Genomic DNA, 18,256 nt, shown 5'->3' with positions numbered 1-18,256 from the left:
AGGCTACCATAGTATTTTACACATGGAAAAGGGCAAGAGTGGTCTTTCTATGGAAATTTTAAAGAGCAGGGAGGGGTACAACCAAAGAGAAATAATAGATAATATATGATCTCTATGTATAGCTGTAAATAAGGATGGCATGTAGTGATGAAGTGTTGTGCTAAGACAAAGGGCCCATAGGCCCACAGGATGGAAAGGAGAGAGGGAGGCGAAGGTTAGGAGGGACGAAAGTTTGAACCAAGACCTCTTTGGTCTTATTGCCTCGATATAGGAGACTTCAGGACTGCAACTGTATGTGGAAGGAAGATGGCAAAATGGAAAAGCAAACCCACCCCCGTAACTACATGGATCCTAGCGCCTCCCTCAATTAAGATGGGGTGCAAGACTTGAAGGTTGTGGATGTCAACCTTGAAAAGTAGATGATGGCAACCCCACTATTCTATCACTCACCAAAAACTCAATGGCCTATCCAGATTCATCTTGTAAGTTAAATCATCTTACCAAGACCCCCGCTTTTTGGATGGAAGGACAAATGACCTCAACCAAATGAGGGACCCTTTTATTTTAACTAGTAACTCTTGAGATTCACTTGTAAGTTAAGTCTTACCAAGATGGTCCTTGATTCTTCTAACTAACTAAGGGGAGGAGACTAATACCTCAAAGTGAAAAGTCAAAAGAATCAAACCTCCATGGGTAAATAGTAATTGCATAAACTTAGAAGGGTAAGTTATGAAGCAATTTCCTTTTGGTGCTTCTATAGTTATGATGAGATCAATAGTTAGTATTCGATCTCCATACAGAACCCTTGATATGAGGATGACATGTTTTAATAATGTTAAGAAATTTATATGAGAACAGTATCAATATAGGATTTGGGAGAAGATGTCAAGTCCAAACTGAAGTAGTAAGAAACTCATATTAGAAACCAAACTAGAGATCATGGAAAGAAGTAACTTTCAGTATCTTTTTGAAAAAATATATAGAGTATCAACAAATCCACCAGCAACCCCTCGTCTACAAACAATGAAGGATCCAAACAGGTTTATGAACGCGAGAAGCGGTGTCAGGGTGAATATAGAGATATTTTGCTGCCTCAATCTCCATGAGACACACTCCCCTCTCATTAGCAAGTATGTCGTTCCGGCTGGTCTTCATGTCGTTCCGGCTGGTCTTCACCTGTGTCCACTCCCTGATTTCAAAACTTAACTGGTAAACATCCGAATGATCTGTTCCATTAATAAGATTCACAGTCGTTGTGGACTCATCACTTGCAAAAGCATCATGTGCAAGTGCAACCATATAGAGTTTTTGTACTGGCTCCACTGAATAGCAAATCATAGGAATCATTTTAACCTTTGGTGGATCAACAAACTTGATCGTCTTTGGATGAGGACTGCTTATGTCAACAGTGAACAGTTTTCATATGTTATCGATGTCATAGAATTAACCGTTCCTATGTATAATATCTATAAAGTGTACATCACTGTCCGACTCTACAGGAGTCCAAACTTCATCTCCTAATCTCATGAAAGCTAAATTCTGATCTTGGTGCGTTATTGCCATAATCACACTATTAGCTCTGATACCATATTAAGAAACAATCTCAATGGGAAAAATAGTTGAATGATAATTGTAATGTAATTATATTTGATGTTTGTAATTACAGATAATTACATTACATTTGGTACGTTTCAGCTTTCAAGAAGTATTGTGAGAACAAGCGTTCAAGTGTTTGTGCAGATTCCTCTACCGATTTCAACAGCACCATTTCATTATAGAAGTGAAGTAGAAAAAAATGAATGAAAAAAATAAACGAGTGAAATCTATTTAAATTTTAAATTTTGATTGTTCATGAAAAAGTTTACAGTTTTCGCATCTCATCCGACAAGGAAACAACAAAGAATGTGTTGAAGAAATCGGCATGAGAAGTGCAAAATTGAAAAATTCACCGAATCCATTTAATGATCACGAAAAATAAATTTTATTTCCATTCAAATCCCCAACTTTTTTAATAAATTTTAATCCAGACCGTTAAATTTATAAATGCCACGTGTAAACTGATGCAAACAAAAAATCCAGCATTATCACGTGATCCCAATCCAACGACAACCGCGCGTCAGGTACCAGCAACTTGATCTGAATTTCTCGTATTAAAAATGCCTCCGGTGACACGTCACCACCCCATTGGAATTTGTGTAATCTATAAAAAGCGCGTATCGTACATTTGTACATTTCGTAGAAAGCAGTGTGAAAGCAGAAGACGGCACTGCAAATCTTTCCGGCACTGCATTACCACGACTTCCAGAAGTGAAATCACTGATTCTTCGTTGATTCTTCGTTGATTCTTCGTCTCTAAGCGGAGAATTTTTCTCTATTGCTCGTTCGATTGATCGTGGTTAATTAAACAGGTTTGATCTGCTACGTTTCTATTTTAGGTTTAGGTTTAGGCTTCAGTTTCGGTTTCGATTTCGCTCAGATTAGGGTTTTCGACTTTTTATCTGGGGATGTCGTCGTACACCACCGATCTGGGGGAGAAACGGATGGAATTTCTTCGGAGTTTAAGAATTTTCGTTTATTTGTATTTGAGTAGTGATGGCTATTGCGATCAACTCTTCTGGCGCAAGGGATGTCTTCAGTCGATTGGGTGCTCCGTATCGCAAACCCCAGAAAGTGTGTCGCTACTGGCTCAAGGGATGTTGTAACAGGAATCCCTGCCCTTACCTTCACCAGGAATTGCCGGAGAAATCCGGGAGTATCAATGGAATTTCCTTGAAGAAGCGAAACTCCTCCTGGGTCCGTGATCATACTATTGTTCCTCTCGAAACGCAAGAAAAAAGGAACCCCAAAAAGCAAATAAGAAGTCATGGTCCAGTCCTTTCAAAATTGCCACAGAAAAGTCATCGTGGTATTTCGCCTCCCAAGAAGCAAGACAAAAATTGTGGTTCAGTCCCTCCCCAAACAGAAAACGAAGTTCATGATGGGGTTGTTGTTTCCCCCAAAAAGGAAGACGAAAGTCTTAGTGTTAGTAGTCTTCATCCCGACATTCAAGTGGAAAATCATGGTGCCCCGTCGGCTACTGTGCCTACCGAAACGCAAGACGAAGTCTGCCGTGATTGGCTTGCTGGAAATTGTAATAATGGAGACAAGTGCAAGAATGCACACTCTTGGTTTCTGGGCGATTCTTTTACACTATTGAAGCAGCTTCATGGGCACCAGAAGGTACTCTCATCTTGTTCATAATTTGTTTTTGCGTCGACTTTTAGGGCAGAGCTTTTGTTTTAGGTCGTCTCAGTTTCACTAATCATTACTCGTCTCACAGGTTATTACTGGTATCGCTCTTCCATCCGGTTCTGACAAGCTTTATTCAGGGAGTGAAGATCAAACTTTACGGGAATGGGACTGTCACACTGGGCAGGTGATTATAATTATTTAATTCTTATCTCTGTGTACATTAGCTTAATTTCTTTAGTGCCTCTAGCCTACTATAATGCAGGCATCTACTGCATCTGTATCTATCATCCATATTTATATTAATCTGCGTATGTTTCTGTATTATGTGATAATGGATTTTATTGTTCTGTTCAGTGTACTGCTGAGGTAAATTTGGGAGATGAAATTGGATGTGTAACAAGTGAAGGGCCGTGGCTTTTGGTTGGAATTCCTGATGTTGTTAAGGTGAGATTGATTTTCATGGATGGGTTTGTTCTCTTTCTTTTATAGATTCAAGTTTGGGTATATATTATTTGGCATCTAATACCTTGCTCCTTGCTTAATTTGTTGTCTGTTATGGTACATCGCAGGTGTGGAACACCCAAACCGGCTCTGAACATAGTCTTACAGGACCAGTTGGACAAGTATATTCCATTGTTGAGCAAAATGGTGTACTTTTTGCCGGAACCCAGGTAATCCTTTATCCTTTTTATCGATTTGCTTGGAGTTTTTGAGAAACAGATGAACATTCTTTAGTTGTGAAAATGATCAGCCCCCCTTTTGATGTCTAACTATGCGGCTATGCCAAATGATGATTATCAAGCAAACATTCTCCTCTTTTTTTTCTTTTTTTTTTTTTTAATTTCCAGCATATATTAATCATGCCTTTTATTTTCTAAAGGATGGTAAAATACTTGTATGGAGAATTGATGCGACAAATAACTGCTTTCTACCAATTGCATCACTTGAGGGTCACAGTCTTGGCGTTGTTACATTAGTCATGGGAAAAGGTAGACTGTACTCTGGCTCAATGGACAATACAATAAGGGTAAGTTAATCTGGCGACAATCACTTTACTATCTTGAAAGGATGTAGTTACTGCAAACATCCAATTGTATTCAATGTTCTGAATTTTCTTTCCTTGAGTCTGTTGTCATGTATGCAGAATTTTTGTTTGAGGACATTAATAATAGTATGTAGCCTAATCTTGTACATTTTTAAACTATGACTAGACCTTATAGGCAATAGCAAGTTGTTCTTGCTAGACAGGGAAACCACAGTTCTTGTTTAAATGCCTGATAGAAAGTGATATTCCAATAATAGGTTCTTTTTTTCCCTTGAATTACATGTTTTTGAATTTGCTGTAGACATTGTTCATCATATTTGCCCAACCTGAAATCTTTGAGATTGATTGGATAGGATAATAACCTTATTCTGGCCTATCATCCTCAATTTTCTCTAATCCTTTTTTTTTTTTGGCTGACTTTGAGTATTTTCTCGATAGGTTTTGCTGATCCTAATCTTTAGTGTGATTATTGAACAAATTTCAGGTTTGGGACCTAGATACTTTCCAATGCATACATACCCTGACAGGCCATACATCAGTTGTGACGTCTGTTCTTTGTTGGGATCAGTTTCTATTATCAGCTTCACTTGACAAAACAGTTAAGGTATTATTATGTTCCACCGCTCTTTTTTTATTATTATTATTATTATATTTTTTGGGTATTGTGTTACATGTCTGGCAAAACTGCGTAGCGTATGCTAGCACCTATTTCTATGTCTATTTTTCTCTTTCCACATTAAGGGCAGACACCTCTGTCCAAGGAGAGGAGGATAGAGTTGAATACAGGGAATTGTGCTGTCTTGCAATGCTGTTTTCCTTTTAGTTTAACTATTGGCATTTCAATCCATTTATTGTACAGTTCTTTATGGTTGATCATGTATTATAGCTATTGACGTCTCCCCTATACTATACTTTTGCAGGTGTGGGCTGCTACAGAACGTGGCAACTTGGAAGTTGTACACACACACTTTGAAGAAAATGTATGCCATAATGTTTTAACTAGCTGTTGCATTTTCTGCTTTTGTTGCTCTACGTACCTCTTTTCTTGTAATCTTCTTTGTTTTGGTATACCTTTAATTTGCTGAATACTGGTTCTCATCCTGTTTTGGTGTTGGTATGAATTTTCCGTTTATGTTTACTTTAGAAAATTTAATTTTGAAATACATTTAAAAAAAGAGAAGGAGAGGGAGGGGGAAGGGGGTGCTTTGATAGGTTTCCTGCTCTTTGAAATTTCTGGGTGTCATCACTAGTGTTGGGTTACCTTGGACTACTAGGACTTGTCTGTCTCAAGAATTTGAGTTGGGTATCCCATCTTTTAGTTTTCCATGCAAAGAACAGACTTTAGTTTATTGAATGGCAACTGATTCCTGTGGTGCTTTTTGTGCATGGATAAACCACTGTTTTTACATTCTAGGGTTCCGAGTTGAATCACTCTGCAGTGTTACACTGCTGTTTGCATTCTTTACTCTCATCTTTAAATTTATCTACTAGCATGGTTTTCTACTGTGATGGACACATTTTTAATTTCTTTGTCTACTACTGCAATCTTGACGACTTGTTCAATTTTAATACCCTGTTATTCAAAAAAAAAAAATTTTTGTTGATTTCTTTTTTCTCTTATTACAGGGTGTGCTCGCTCTCTGTGGAGTGTTTGTTGCACAAGTGAAACCTGTCCTGATGTGTTCGTGTAATGATAATACGGTTCACATTTATGACCTACCATCGTGAGTATTACAAGCCTTGGCATATTTTTTTTTTAAAAGAAAGATAGTTACTCTTCTTCTATTTACCATTCTTCCCTGTTCTCCTTTTTCCTACCCATAAATTATAGTTATCTTCTTTGCCTTCAAACTGCTGATACTGTTTGTATCATGTGTTTTAGATTCAGTAAAAGAGGGAGAATATTCTCAAGAGAAGCGGTTCAGACAATACAAATAGCTGGTGGTGGCCTTCAGTTTTTATTTACTGGTGATGGAGCGGGCAAACTCGGTGTGTGGAAATGGGCTGCTGAACCAGCAAACTAACTCCAGTGGCTGCTCGATGGGAATCACGAGTAGCATCCTTTGTTAAATGGTCTCTCCTCACTGCTCGACTGAAATCAATGGTGACATTCTTGGTGAAATAGTCTCAGCAGTAGCATTATTTGTCAAATGGGGTCTCTGCTCTGCTCTGTTGAAATCAACTCTAGCATTGTTTGTGAATAGTCTGTGAATTTTTTAGCTGTCACGATTTTTGTGGCCATTTTATTGATGTTTGGATCGCTTCCTCTGCAGATTTTTATGCAGTAGGTGGGGAAGTAATAGCCATTTTGTAACGTAATGAGCCGTCTAGGAATGCCTGGACGTTAATCCTGTAAGTTTTTTGTACTTCAGCTAATAAAAGATAAATTTTTTGTTCTCATTAACTGAAATCCATGGTTGCATGGTTTGTAGATGTTGGTTAGGAATTAACATTCCTGTATCATGTATGGGTCCGATGTTTGTGGTCGGGGTAGCATTGGATTAATGGTTGGCACCCCGTATCAGGAAAGTTAGATCGTAATAATTTCAATATTTTTTTAATATTATTTGAAATTAGTATTAATTGACATTATTGATTGGTTTTATAAATAATACAACAATACCTAAGATCTGGAGATTTGGAGATTTCCTTATTTATTTCCCTTTAAATTTGTCTTAAGTAACTTCCCTCCAAAAAAGAAATTTCTCTTAGTCAAGCATCCATTTCTCCTCACTTTGTTGTGTAGAATTCACTCTTGGATTAATTATCTTTCAAATATCAGTAGATGTGTCCATCCATTTCTATAGTGATAGCTCAAATATTAGTAGATGTGTCCATGCATTTCTTACTCCTCTGTGACTTAGATTGGCTTTACAGCAACAGGCAATCAATCAATCCAGCTGGTCGTTTGGCAATCGAATAGCTGATGCCAAAGCTTGTATCGATGCAGAAGGCTACATCTGAAGTTTGGGGATTTTTATTCCTTCCTTAAGTTTTTTTTTTTTTTTTTTGTGGTGGTAAATATCCCTCTGTAGTATAAAAACATTAGCACGACAAGATTATTCTCTAATAATTGGTTTTATGATTTGAAATTTTTTTTGAGTTCTTTCCTACTGTTACTAGGGGTGCAAGTTAGGCCCTGAGCCCGAATAGGGCTTGGGCTAAAGATTTTGGCCCTAAGGGCGGGTTAGGGCCAAAATATTCTGGCACTAAACTAGGGCTTGAGATTATTCTCTAGCCCGCCCAGCCCATCCCGGCCCGTCCCTGATTTTGGCCATAATCTTGGCCCTGATTTTGGCCCTGATTCTGTCGCTAATCTTGACCTTGATCATGGCCCTGATCCTGGCCCTGATATTGGCCTTAATGTTGGCCTTTATCTAAACCCATGATTTTAGTCCTGATTTGAGTCTGGACTCTCCCACCCATATGGACAAAAATTAATTATAATCCACATGGGTGAATATTTGACACGTGTCAAATTTTAAAAACATTATCATGTTTTGTAAAAAATTAATAAAAATAAATTATATTTTCATTACTAATGTAGTAAGCATCCACTTGATTTTGGCCTGATCTTGACTCTAATTTGGCTCTAGTCGTAATGTTAATTTGACCTTGATCATGTATTAGATTTTTACACTAATTTTCTCATTAACATTGATATAACTATAAGTCTCGACTTTGACCTTTAGTCATTTTGATCATATTATATTATAAGTTCACTTTTTATATTATTTTTAAGATAATTTTTATTTTTCGAACTAAGTCATTTTTAGTTCAAAAAAACCATTGATTTTTTTTTGACTAAGGCGAGATTAATATAAGTATACAGAGAATTAATATCTAACAAATCTACACCCCAACTTCTCATTATGAATATTGACATCTTTTTTTTGCCTCCAATATGATATTTTAGGAACAAAAAATAAAAAATAAAAAAAATAATAACTATGTTTGTAACTAAAATGTAATTTTTTTTAATTACGAAAAAAATATCAATACTAAATTATTGTTGATTTACTTGTTAACAAAGTTTTGAATATATATATTCTAGTAAAAACGCACGTGTTTTGTGATTTTCTAATATAACATTAAGAATATATTTTTTTTCTTCAAAAATTTAGGGGTAATTTTCATCTGGACCCCCTGAGGTTTGGTCCATGTCACTTTTAGTCCAATTTGTTATCTTTGCTTGGCTCCCCGGGTTTTAATAAATGATTATATAGGGTTTCCCGTTAGTTTATAATTTTGTGCAAATCCCTTGTGTCCTTGTTTTTTTTTTATTTTAATCTATTAAAATAGATACTAAAATAAATAAATAAAAATCCTTCCCTATTTCCTTCCAAACCGAGGGTTGAACAAACGTAAAGTTGTTCGCGTTTCCCGAGAGCCCTTCAATCCATCCTTGCTCTTTTCTTGTTGGGTGTTGGGCTCGTGCTCCCCTCATTTTTTTTTTTGGTAACATCACCCTCTTTTGGTGGTGTTCCTTTCTTGCTGTTCAGCGTCCACATGTGTGCTTCATTCAATATGAATCTTAAAGCTGGCCTCTGCGGTTGGTGCGCTTTCGTTTTTGCATCCGTTATATTTCTTTCTTGTTTACGGATGAGAATCAATCTAGAATCGAGTGTTGCTACGTTGTGGTTTCTATTTCGGTGTCGGATCTGTTCTTGGGCCTTTGGCTTCGACATTAGTACTTCCAGCATCCTTGGGCTTTTCTATGATTTGCTTTTGCTCGGGTGGTGGGCTGTTCCGGTATGCTCCCTCTTCGTCTGGGTTCGGCTGTCGGCCGGTGGTGCCTCCTTCTTCTCTCTGTCTCGGGTTGGCTGTCGCCGTGGTGGTGCGTGTCGCGTCTTCTCTTCTGTCTCTTCTCATCTTTCTCATCTGTGTTTCTCTTCCCGCCGGGAACTTCTCATCTTTCTCATCTGTGTTTCTCTTCCCGGCCGGGTGTGGTTGGGTCGTCTGTGTGGCTTGTTGGTCTTCTTCTTTCGTTGTGCTTGGGTTCTTTCTTTTTGTTTTACTCTCTGTTTTTGGGTGTTTGTGGTTTTGTTTATTTATTTTATATCTATTTTGTGATTATTATTTCAGCGGGTTTTTTGTCACATTTTTCTCCTTTCTTCTTGTCCTTTTTTCATTTCTTCCCGGGCCTTGCCTTTTGGCTGTACTGCCCTTGGTTTCCAATATTTAGTTGCATTTTAGAGAACATACTTATTAATCTACTTATTTCTATAAAAAGTTTAGCATATTGAGATGTTAGATAATGGTTGTAGTTTTATGAAGAGCAAGTTAGTGTCAACAACCACAGTTTTGCGACCAAGCATCAATTTATTATTATTTTCATTATGATGTATATGATTTGGTAAGAATGATTCTAAGGGAATGTTGGAATATGAACATCAACTGAAATATGTAGCTGATTCAATGATTTGGGATACAATTGGTTTATAATGAAGTCATAGAAGTCATAGAACCCAATCCGGGGACCTAGTATTGTAAATTTGAAGTATATAATTTTAAAAAGTAAAAAAAAAATTTGAATTTACAGGTAAGTCTACACATTTTGATTTACACTCGTGGGATCCATTATTGTGCAGGCGGCGAGATCGTAACTACTTACTATTGGTTACAACCACTGCAACAAATAAAAATTCACAATAATTGCATAGTGCCTAGCCACAAATCTTGCATGAACTGAGCAAGCCCAAGTTCTTCACTAATTTTGAAGACATCCAACTTGAACTCTTTGGATTTTTCTGAGTGGATAATGATTCTAATGCCACTTGTCTAGACTCCGCCACCACCAAAGAAATAACTCTTGACGACGGTGATGCTGGGATGGGGAATTGATGGGCTGTTTCTTGAGGTTCCAAAGGGTTATTCTTCACAAACAAAATTGCCAAGGTTTCAATTTTCTGTGTGGTAAAGAAAACAAAAAACCATTGGCATCATTTCTTTGTAGAAGTGAGGTAGAAAATAAAAAAAGAAGGGTAATTTTCATCTGAACCCCCTGAGGTTTGGTCCAGGTCACTTTTAGTCCTATTTAAGGTTCCTTTTGCATATGGCTCACCTGTAGTTTCAAAAACTAATTAAATAAGGACAAGCTTAACTGAAACCGTTAGTTTAAATAAAATTCATAATTTTATATTTTTATATTTATATTCAAAGGCTTAAGATTTTATAAATTTACAAATAGAGTCCTTGCTTTTATTCGATTCTAAACCCAACCTGCAACATAGGTGTCTAAGGTGAACTATCATAGTCCCGTCCCATATTCTGCATCTCTCTCAACCTCATGTCAACTAAATCAATCGAACCGAACTTCACAACGACCTCTAACAGACAATTATAAGTGTAATTACTTGGAACACAAAATCCATCATAATTACTTCGAAGTTGCAAGGCACCGCGACGAGGTCAGGGGAGAGGAAGCAAAGCAAAGCAGCAATGGCAGTAGCAACGATAGAGGAGCTGGTTGGCGGATTCGAAGTAATGAGTTATCTATGAATAACCCTCAAAAGCATTCAGCTTTTCCCGCCCAAATCACTTAATCGGTCTCACTTGATTTCATCTTCCATTAAAATCCAATGCTTTTATCTCAAATCGCTCCATCATCAATGTCTATAGCTTCTATTTCTTTAGATAGTTCTATAATTGTCAATGAACTAATAACAATCTTCATCAAGCGACAGGTTGCCCAAAAACACAACGAATTACGAGCTCTAGGAGCAAAACTAACGCCTGAAACAATTGAATCTATCTTGGGCAGTCTAAAGAGTTGGAAGGTCAATTAGGATTTCTTTGTTGGGTTTTAGTGTCTTGTATTCTGTGGGTTCATATAATTATAGTTTATATTATATTTGTAATTGAAATAAGGTTTGCGTCAATTACTAGTATTGGGTTAAACTTGTAATTATATTGGGCTTGGGGTTTTAGGTTTCACTATAAATAGTCTCTATGGGATAACCTAGTAGGCAAGAAACCAAAGGGTAACATTTTGTGGGTGTGAGAGTGGTGTGAGATTTTCTGAAATAGTGGAACTTCTTTTCTCTCTAGTGGATGTAGGCAGGGTTTTGCCGAATCACATTAAATTCCTCTTGTGTGCTTTGTTTGTGTTCTTCCCTGTTCATGGTTGTGCATCTGGTTATCCCTAACATTCTTCTCCTAGGCTGCAGAACAAGATGGTTACAGATACAACTGTTACACATATAATGTCATGGCTTCAATTCTGGCCTGGGCCCGAGAAACTACTCAGTTGATGGTTTCGGCAATGGATGTGGTGAAATCTTGTTGCACAATATTGTTGGAGCTTGTGGGTTCCTTATCTACTGTTTGGGTAGCTAATTGTTGGTAGATGAAGCGACTTACATTTCCGATCAAACCAAATATGGGTCTTTGTGTTCCAAGTAATTACACTTATAATTGTCTGTTAGAGATCATTGCGAAGTTCGATTTGAATGATTCAGTTGAAATGAGGTTGAGAGAGATGCAAAATATGGGATGGGACTCTAATAAGTTCACCTTGACACCTGGGTTGCAGGTTGGGTTTAGAGTTAGGTAGAAGCAGAGACTCTATTTGTAAATTTATAAAATCTTAAATCTTTGAATGTAAATATAAAAATATATAAAATTATGAATTTTTTTAAACTAACAGTTGCTGTTAAATTTATCTTTATTTAATCATTTTTTAAAACCACTGAAAAGCCATCTGCAAAAGTATATTTAAACTGGACTAAAAGTGACCTAAACCAACCTGAGGTCCAAATGAAAATTATACAAAAAAATGAAAAAAAATAAACTAGTGAAATCATATTTTGACATTTCATTAAGAAGTTGACAGTTTTCCACATCTCATTTTAGATTCAGCCAACCACGGTTCCTCGTGTCGGCGATATATCGCCGACACGAGGCGAAAAATCGTCATGTCGCTGGGGCGCGACACGACACCCCCCAGCGACACCGAATTACCCAAAAGTCGGCGATATATCGCCGAGAAGTCGGCGATATATCGTCGACGGTCGACTTTGATCTCCTCTCCTTCTTCATGGCCGGCTAATTTTTCTTCTTCGCCGATGACGGCAACTTCCTTAGCTTCGGTGTCCTCCTTGACAGGCTCGTCTCTCTGGAAATGGAAGCTGGAAGAGGAACCTATCGATGTAGTTGACTGCAAGAACGGTAGTGAGAGGGCAGAGCCGCAGAAGGCCACCGAAGACAAGCCTTGGATGGCTCAGCTCGCCGCCGTCGCTTGCCTCTCCCTGGTCGCCAAAGTGGAGGAAAGTCAGGAAACCCAATTGCCTCTGCTGTTGGACCTGCAAGTACGCAATTCCAACTCCCAAGTTCAACAATGTCTTAAAGCTCGTTTTTTTTCTTCTTTTCAATATCACAGATTTAACAGTTACCGCGTACCTAGGTTTTGGTCCATCCCTTCTGATCAGGTGGAAGAATCGAAGTATGTGTTTGAGGCCAAAACGATTCAGAGGATGGAGCTTCTGGTGCTCTCCACGCTCCAGTGGAAGATGAATCCGGTGACCCCACTTTAGTTCCTCTGCAAATTAACACAAAATCTCTGCTGCAAAGACTGATAGATCGAGCTTAACTACAGAAATATGTCTCTCTCGTCTCCGATCTGCGATCAAGAGAGAGATCGTGATGAAGAGAAGAAAGTAATCAGAGAGAGAGGACGTCGTCAATGGGGTTGAGAGAGAGAATTTGTGGGAGGAGCTGAGTTTATAAAAAGAGCCGATTTCGGCGTGAACACCAACCAAAAGTCGAGCGACTTTGGGCGATATGTCGCCGTGTCGCCGTGTCGCCAGGGTCCGACACGGCGACACGACATACCGAACTTTGCAGCCAACAACAAAGAATGTGTTGTTTACCAAAAATAAAAAACAACAAAGAATGTGTAGAAGAAATCGTCATGAGGAGTGCAAATTTGACAGTCTCCGAATCCAGACCGTTAAATTTATAAATGCCACGTGTAAACTGATGCAAACAAAAAAAATCCAGCATTATCACGTGATCCCAATCCAACAACAGCCGCGAGTCAAGGATTATTGGAATTTGTATTTTCGTAGGTTAGTATAATTTATAAATAGGGCGTATTGTACATTTGTACAATTCGTAGAAAGCAGTTTGAAAGCAGAAGGCGGCACTCTGCAAATTTTTTCGACTTCAAGAAGTGAAATCGCTGATTCTTCGTCTCTAAGCGGAGAATTTTTCTCTATTGCTCGTTCGACTGATCGTGGTTAATTAAACAGGTTTGATCTGCTACGTTTCTATTTTAGGTTTAGGTTTCGGTTTCGGTTTCGATTTCAGATTAGGGTTCTCGACTTTCTATCTCGAGATGTCGTCGTACACCGCCGATCTGGGGAAGAAAAGGATGGAATTTCTTCGGAGTTTAAGAATTTTCGTTTATTTGTATTTGAGTAGTGATGGCTATTGCGATCAACTCTTCTGGCGCAAGGGATGTCTTCAGTCGATTGGGTGCTCCGTATCGCAAACCGCAGAAAGTGTGTCGCTACTGGCTCAAGGGATGTTGTAACAGGAATCCCTGCCCTTACCTTCACCAGGAATTGCCGGAGAAATCCGGGAGTATCAATGGAATTTCCTTGAAGAAGCGAAACTCCTCCTGGGTCCGAGATCATACTATTGTTCCTCTCGAAACGCAAGAAAAAAGGAACCCCAAAAGGCAAATAAGAAGTCATGGTCCAGTCCTTTCAAAATTGCAAAAGAAAAGTCATTGTGGTATTTCGCCTCCCAAGAAGCAAGACAAAAATTGTGGTTCAGTCCCTCCCCAAACAGAAAACGAAGGTCATGATGGGGTTGTTGTTTCCCCAAAAAAGGAAGACGAAAGTCTTATTGTTAGTAGTCTTCATCCCGACATTCAATTGGAAAATCATGGTGCCCCGTCGGCTACTGTGCCTACCGAAACGCAAGACGAAGTCTGCCGTGATTGGCTTGCTGGAAATTGTAATAATGGAGACAAGTGCAAGAATGCACACTCTTGGTTTCTGGGCGATTCTTTTACACTATTGAAGCAGCTTCATGGGCACCAGAAGGTACTCTCATCTTGTTCATAATTTGTTTTTGCGTCGACTTTTAGGGCAGAGCTTTTGTTTTAGGTCGTCTCAGTTTCACTAATCATTACTCGTCTCACAGGTTATTACTGGTATCACTCTTCCCTCCGGTTCTGACAAGCTTTATTCAGGGAGTGAAGATCAAACTTTACGGGAATGGGACTGTCACACTGGGCAGGTGATTATAATTATTTAATTCTTATCTCTGTGTACATTAGCTTAATTTCTTTAGTGCCTCTGCCTACTATAATGCAGGCATCTACTGCATCTGTATCTGCCATCCATATTTATATTAATCTGTGTATGTTTCTGTATTATGTGATAATGGATTTTATTGTTCTGTTCAGTGTACTGCTGAGGTAGATTTGGGAGATGAAATTGGATGTGTAACAAGTGAAGGGCCGTGGCTTTTGGTTGGAATTCCTGATGTTGTTAAGGTGAGATTGATTTTCATGGATGGGTTTGTTCTCTTTCTTTTATAGATTCAAGTTTGGGTATATATTATTTGGCATCTGATACCTTGCTCCTTGCTTAATTTGTTGTCTGTTATGGTACATCGCAGGTGTGGAACACCCAAACCGGCTCTGAACATAGTCTTACAGGACCAGTTGGACAAGTATATTCCATTGTTGAGCAAAATGGTGTACTTTTTGCTGGAACCCAGGTAATCCTTTATCCTTTCTATCGATTTGCTTGGAGTTTTTGAGAAACAGATGAACATTCTTTAGTTGTGAAAATGATCAGCCCCCCCTTTTGATGTCTAACTATGCCAAATGATGATCATCGAGTAAACATTCTACTCCTTTTTTTATTTTTATTCGAACATATATTAATCATGCCTTTTATTTTCTGCAGGATGGTAAAATACTTGTATGGAGAATTGATGCTACCAATAACTGCTTTCTACCAATTGCATCACTTGAGGGTCACAGTCTTGGTGTTGTTACATTAGTCATGGGACAAGGTAGATTGTACTCTGGCTCAATGGACAATACAATAAGGGTAAGTTAGTCTGGCGACAATCACTTTACTATCTTGAAAGGATGTAGTTACTGCAAACATCCAATTGTATTCAATGTTCTGAATTTTCTTTCCTTGAGTCTGTTGTCATGTATGCAGAATTGTTGTTTGAGGACATTAATAATAGTATGTAGCCTAATCTATTACATTTTTAAACTATGACTCGACCTTATAGGCAATAGCAAGTTTTTCTTGCTAGACAGGGAAACCACAGTTCTTGTTTAAATGCCTGATAGAAAGTGATATTCCTATAATAGGTTCTTTTTTTCCCTTGAATTACATGTTTTTGAATTTGCTGTAGACATTGTTCATCATATTTGCCCAACCTGAAATCTTTGAGATTGATTGGATAGGATAATAACCTTATTCTGGCCTATCATCCTCAATTTTATCTAATCCTTTTTTTTTTGGCTGACTTCGAGTATTTTCTCGATAGGTTTGCTGATCCTAATCTTTAGTGTGATTATTGAACAAATTTCAGGTTTGGGACCTAGATACTTTCCAATGCATACATACCTTGACAGGCCATACATCAGTTGTGACGTCTGTTCTTTGTTGGGATCAGTTTCTATTATCAGCTTCACTTGACAAAACAATTAAGGTATTATTATGTTCCACCGCTCTTTTTTTATTACTATTATTATATTTTTTGGTTATTGTGTTACATGTCTGGCAAAACTGCGTAGCGTATGCTAGCACCTATTTCTATGTCTATTTTTCTCTTTCCACATTAAGGGCAGACACCTCTGTCCAAGGAGAGGAGGATAGAGTTGAATACAGGGAATTGTGCTGTCTTGCAATGCTGTTTTCCTTTTAGTTTAACTATTGGCATTTCAATCCATTTATTGTACAGTTCTTTATGGTTGATCATGTATTATAGCTATTGACGTCTCCCATATACTATACTTTTGCAGGTGTGGGCTGCTACAGAACGTGGCAACTTGGAAGTTGTACACACACACTTTGAAGAAAATGTATGCCATAATGTTTTAACTAGCTGTTGCGTTTTCTGCTTTTGTTGCTCTACGTACCTCTTTTCTTGTGATCTTCTTTGTTTTGGTATACCTTTAATTTGCTGCATACTGGTTCTCATCCTTTTTTTGTGTTGGTATGAATTTTCCGTTTATGTTTACTTTAGAAAATTTAATTTCGAAATACATTTAAAAAAAGAGAGAAGGGGGAAAGGGGAAAGGTGGTGCTTTGATAGGTTTTCTGCTCTTTGAAATTTCTTGGTCTCATCACTAGTGTTGGGTTACCTTGGACTACTGGGACTTGTCTGTCTTCAAGAATTTGAGTTGGGTATCTCATCTTTTAGTTTCCATGCAAAGAACAGACTTTAGTTTATTGAATGGCAACTGATTCCTGTGGTGCTTTTTGTGCATGGATAAACCACTGTTTTTACATTCTAGGGTTCCGAGTTGAATCACTCTGCAGTGTTACACTGCTGTTTGCATTCTTTACTCTCATCTTTAAATTTATCTACTAGCATGGTTTTCTACTGTGATGGACACATTTTTAATTTCTATGTCTACTACTGCAATCTTGACTTCTTGTTCAATTTTAATACCCTGTTATTGAAAAAAAAAAAATTTTGTTCATTTCTTTTTTCTCTTATTACAGGGTGTGCTCGCCCTCTGTGGAGTGTTTGTTGCACAAGTGAAACCTGTCCTGATGTGTTCGTGTAATGATAATACGGTTCACATTTATGACCTACCATCGTGAGTATTACAAGCCTCGGCATTTTTTTTTTAAAAGAAAGATATTTACTCTTCTTCTATTTACCATTCTTCCCTGTTCTCCTTTTTCCTACCCATAAATTATAGTTATCTTCTTTGCCTTCAAACTGCTGATACTGTTTGTATCATGTGTTTTAGATTCAGTAAAAGAGGGAGAATATTCTCAAGAGAAGCGGTTCAGACAATACAAATAGCTGGTGGTGGCCTTCAGTTTTTATTTACTGGTGATGGAGCGGGCGAACTCGGTGTGTGGAAATGGGCTGCTGAACCAGCAAACTAACTCCAGTAGCTGCTCGATGGGAATCACGAGTAGCATCCTTTGTTAAATGGTCTCTCCTCTGTGCTCGACTGAAATCAATGGTGACATTCTTGGTGAAATAGTCTCAGCAGTAGAGCATTATTTGTCAAATGGGGGTCTCTGCTCAGTTGAAATCAACTCTAGCATTGTTTGTGAATAGTCTGTTAATTTTTTAGCGGTCACGATTTTTGTGGCCATTTTATTGATGTTTGGATCGCTTCCTCTGCAGATTTTTATGCAGTAGGTGGGGAAGTGATAGCCATTTTGTAACGTAATGAGCCGTCTAGGAATGCCTGGACGTTAATCCTGTAAATTTTTTTTACTTCAGCTAATAAAAGATAAATTTTTTGTTCACAAAATCAGTTTGTAATGCTAAATCTCATTGACTGAAATCCATGGTAGCATAGTTTGTAAGTGTTGGTTAGGAATTAACATTCCTGTATCATGTATGGGTCGATTGTTTCTTGGTCGAGGAAGTAGCATTGGATTAATGGTTGGCACCCCACCCCGTATCAGCAAAGTTAGATCGTAATAATTTCAATGTTTTTTTAATATTATTTGAAATTAGTATTAGTTGACATTATTGATTGGTTTTATAAATAATACAACAATACCTAAGATCTGGAGATTTGGAGATTTTCTTATTTATTTCCCTTTAAATTTGTTTTAAGTTAACTTCCTCCCAAAAAAAAGAAATTTCTCTTAGTCAAGCATCCGTTTCCAATTCACTGTGTCATCCTCTAAAGTGATAGCTTTTTTTTTTTTTGGTAATCAAGTGATAGCTCAAATATTAGTAGATGTGTCCATGCATTTCTTACTCCTCTGTGACTTAGATTGGCTTTACAGCAACAGGCAA

General features: G+C 37.9%; 2 protein-coding genes across 5 annotated transcripts; both read left to right on the top strand.

The window, feature by feature from the left end:
* Positions 1 to 2,251: 2,251 nt before the first annotated feature.
* LOC149030190 (zinc finger CCCH domain-containing protein 48-like) lies at positions 2,252 to 6,735 on the top strand. 3 transcript variants are annotated; one of them, XR_016171250.1, is made up of 10 exons: positions 2,252 to 3,219; positions 3,320 to 3,415; positions 3,586 to 3,675; positions 3,801 to 3,902; positions 4,112 to 4,258; positions 4,761 to 4,880; positions 5,197 to 5,256; positions 5,903 to 6,000; positions 6,159 to 6,431; positions 6,550 to 6,734. XR_016171250.1 is itself a non-coding variant. In XM_089142512.1 (10 exons), the coding sequence occupies exons 2-10, from the start codon at positions 2,593 to 2,595 to the stop codon at positions 6,298 to 6,300; spliced, it is 1,482 nt and encodes a 493-aa protein (XP_088998638.1). In that variant the 5' UTR covers positions 2,252 to 2,408; positions 2,591 to 2,592; the 3' UTR covers positions 6,301 to 6,735. The 3 variants fall into 3 exon arrangements, 2 of the variants coding, with proteins under 2 accessions (XP_088998638.1, XP_088998637.1); XM_089142512.1 differs by having other exon boundaries at positions 2,252 to 2,408; positions 2,591 to 3,219; positions 6,159 to 6,735; XM_089142511.1 differs by having other exon boundaries at positions 6,159 to 6,735.
* Positions 6,736 to 13,406: 6,671 nt separating this feature from the next.
* Positions 13,407 to 17,732, top strand: LOC149030189 (zinc finger CCCH domain-containing protein 48-like). 2 transcript variants are annotated; one of them, XM_089142510.1, is made up of 10 exons: positions 13,407 to 13,527; positions 13,700 to 14,328; positions 14,429 to 14,524; positions 14,694 to 14,783; positions 14,909 to 15,010; positions 15,202 to 15,348; positions 15,848 to 15,967; positions 16,281 to 16,340; positions 16,987 to 17,084; positions 17,241 to 17,732. In XM_089142510.1, the coding sequence occupies exons 2-10, from the start codon at positions 13,702 to 13,704 to the stop codon at positions 17,380 to 17,382; spliced, it is 1,482 nt and encodes a 493-aa protein (XP_088998636.1). In that variant the 5' UTR covers positions 13,407 to 13,527; positions 13,700 to 13,701; the 3' UTR covers positions 17,383 to 17,732. The 2 variants fall into 2 exon arrangements, with proteins under 2 accessions (XP_088998636.1, XP_088998635.1); XM_089142509.1 differs by having other exon boundaries at positions 13,407 to 14,328.
* Positions 17,733 to 18,256: the final 524 nt, after the last annotated feature.

This window comes from Hakea prostrata, chromosome 1 (assembly GCF_041222555.1).
Source record: "Hakea prostrata isolate BN-2017 chromosome 1, UWA_Hpros_2, whole genome shotgun sequence".
Classification (NCBI taxonomy): Eukaryota; Viridiplantae; Streptophyta; class Magnoliopsida; order Proteales; family Proteaceae; genus Hakea; species Hakea prostrata.
The sequence above is the reverse complement of the archived record's forward strand: the minus strand, read 5'-3'. Positions and strand labels throughout refer to the sequence as shown.

What these genes read in the sequence shown, in the direction of transcription:
- LOC149030190 (XM_089142512.1), top strand. Translation starts at nt 2,593, where the DNA reads ATGGCTATTGCGATCAACTCTTCTGGCGCAAGGGATGTCTTCAGTCGA. An exon ending in GAATTCCTGATGTTGTTAAG is followed by an intron (nt 3,676 to 3,800) that starts GTGAGATTGATT and finishes GGTACATCGCAG; the next exon opens with GTGTGGAACACCCAAACCGG. An exon ending in ACACACACTTTGAAGAAAAT is followed by an intron (nt 5,257 to 5,902) that starts GTATGCCATAAT and finishes CTCTTATTACAG; the next exon opens with GGTGTGCTCGCTCTCTGTGG.
- LOC149030189 (XM_089142510.1), top strand. Translation starts at nt 13,702, where the DNA reads ATGGCTATTGCGATCAACTCTTCTGGCGCAAGGGATGTCTTCAGTCGA. An exon ending in CAATGGACAATACAATAAGG is followed by an intron (nt 15,349 to 15,847) that starts GTAAGTTAGTCT and finishes AACAAATTTCAG; the next exon opens with GTTTGGGACCTAGATACTTT. An exon ending in CACTTGACAAAACAATTAAG is followed by an intron (nt 15,968 to 16,280) that starts GTATTATTATGT and finishes ATACTTTTGCAG; the next exon opens with GTGTGGGCTGCTACAGAACG.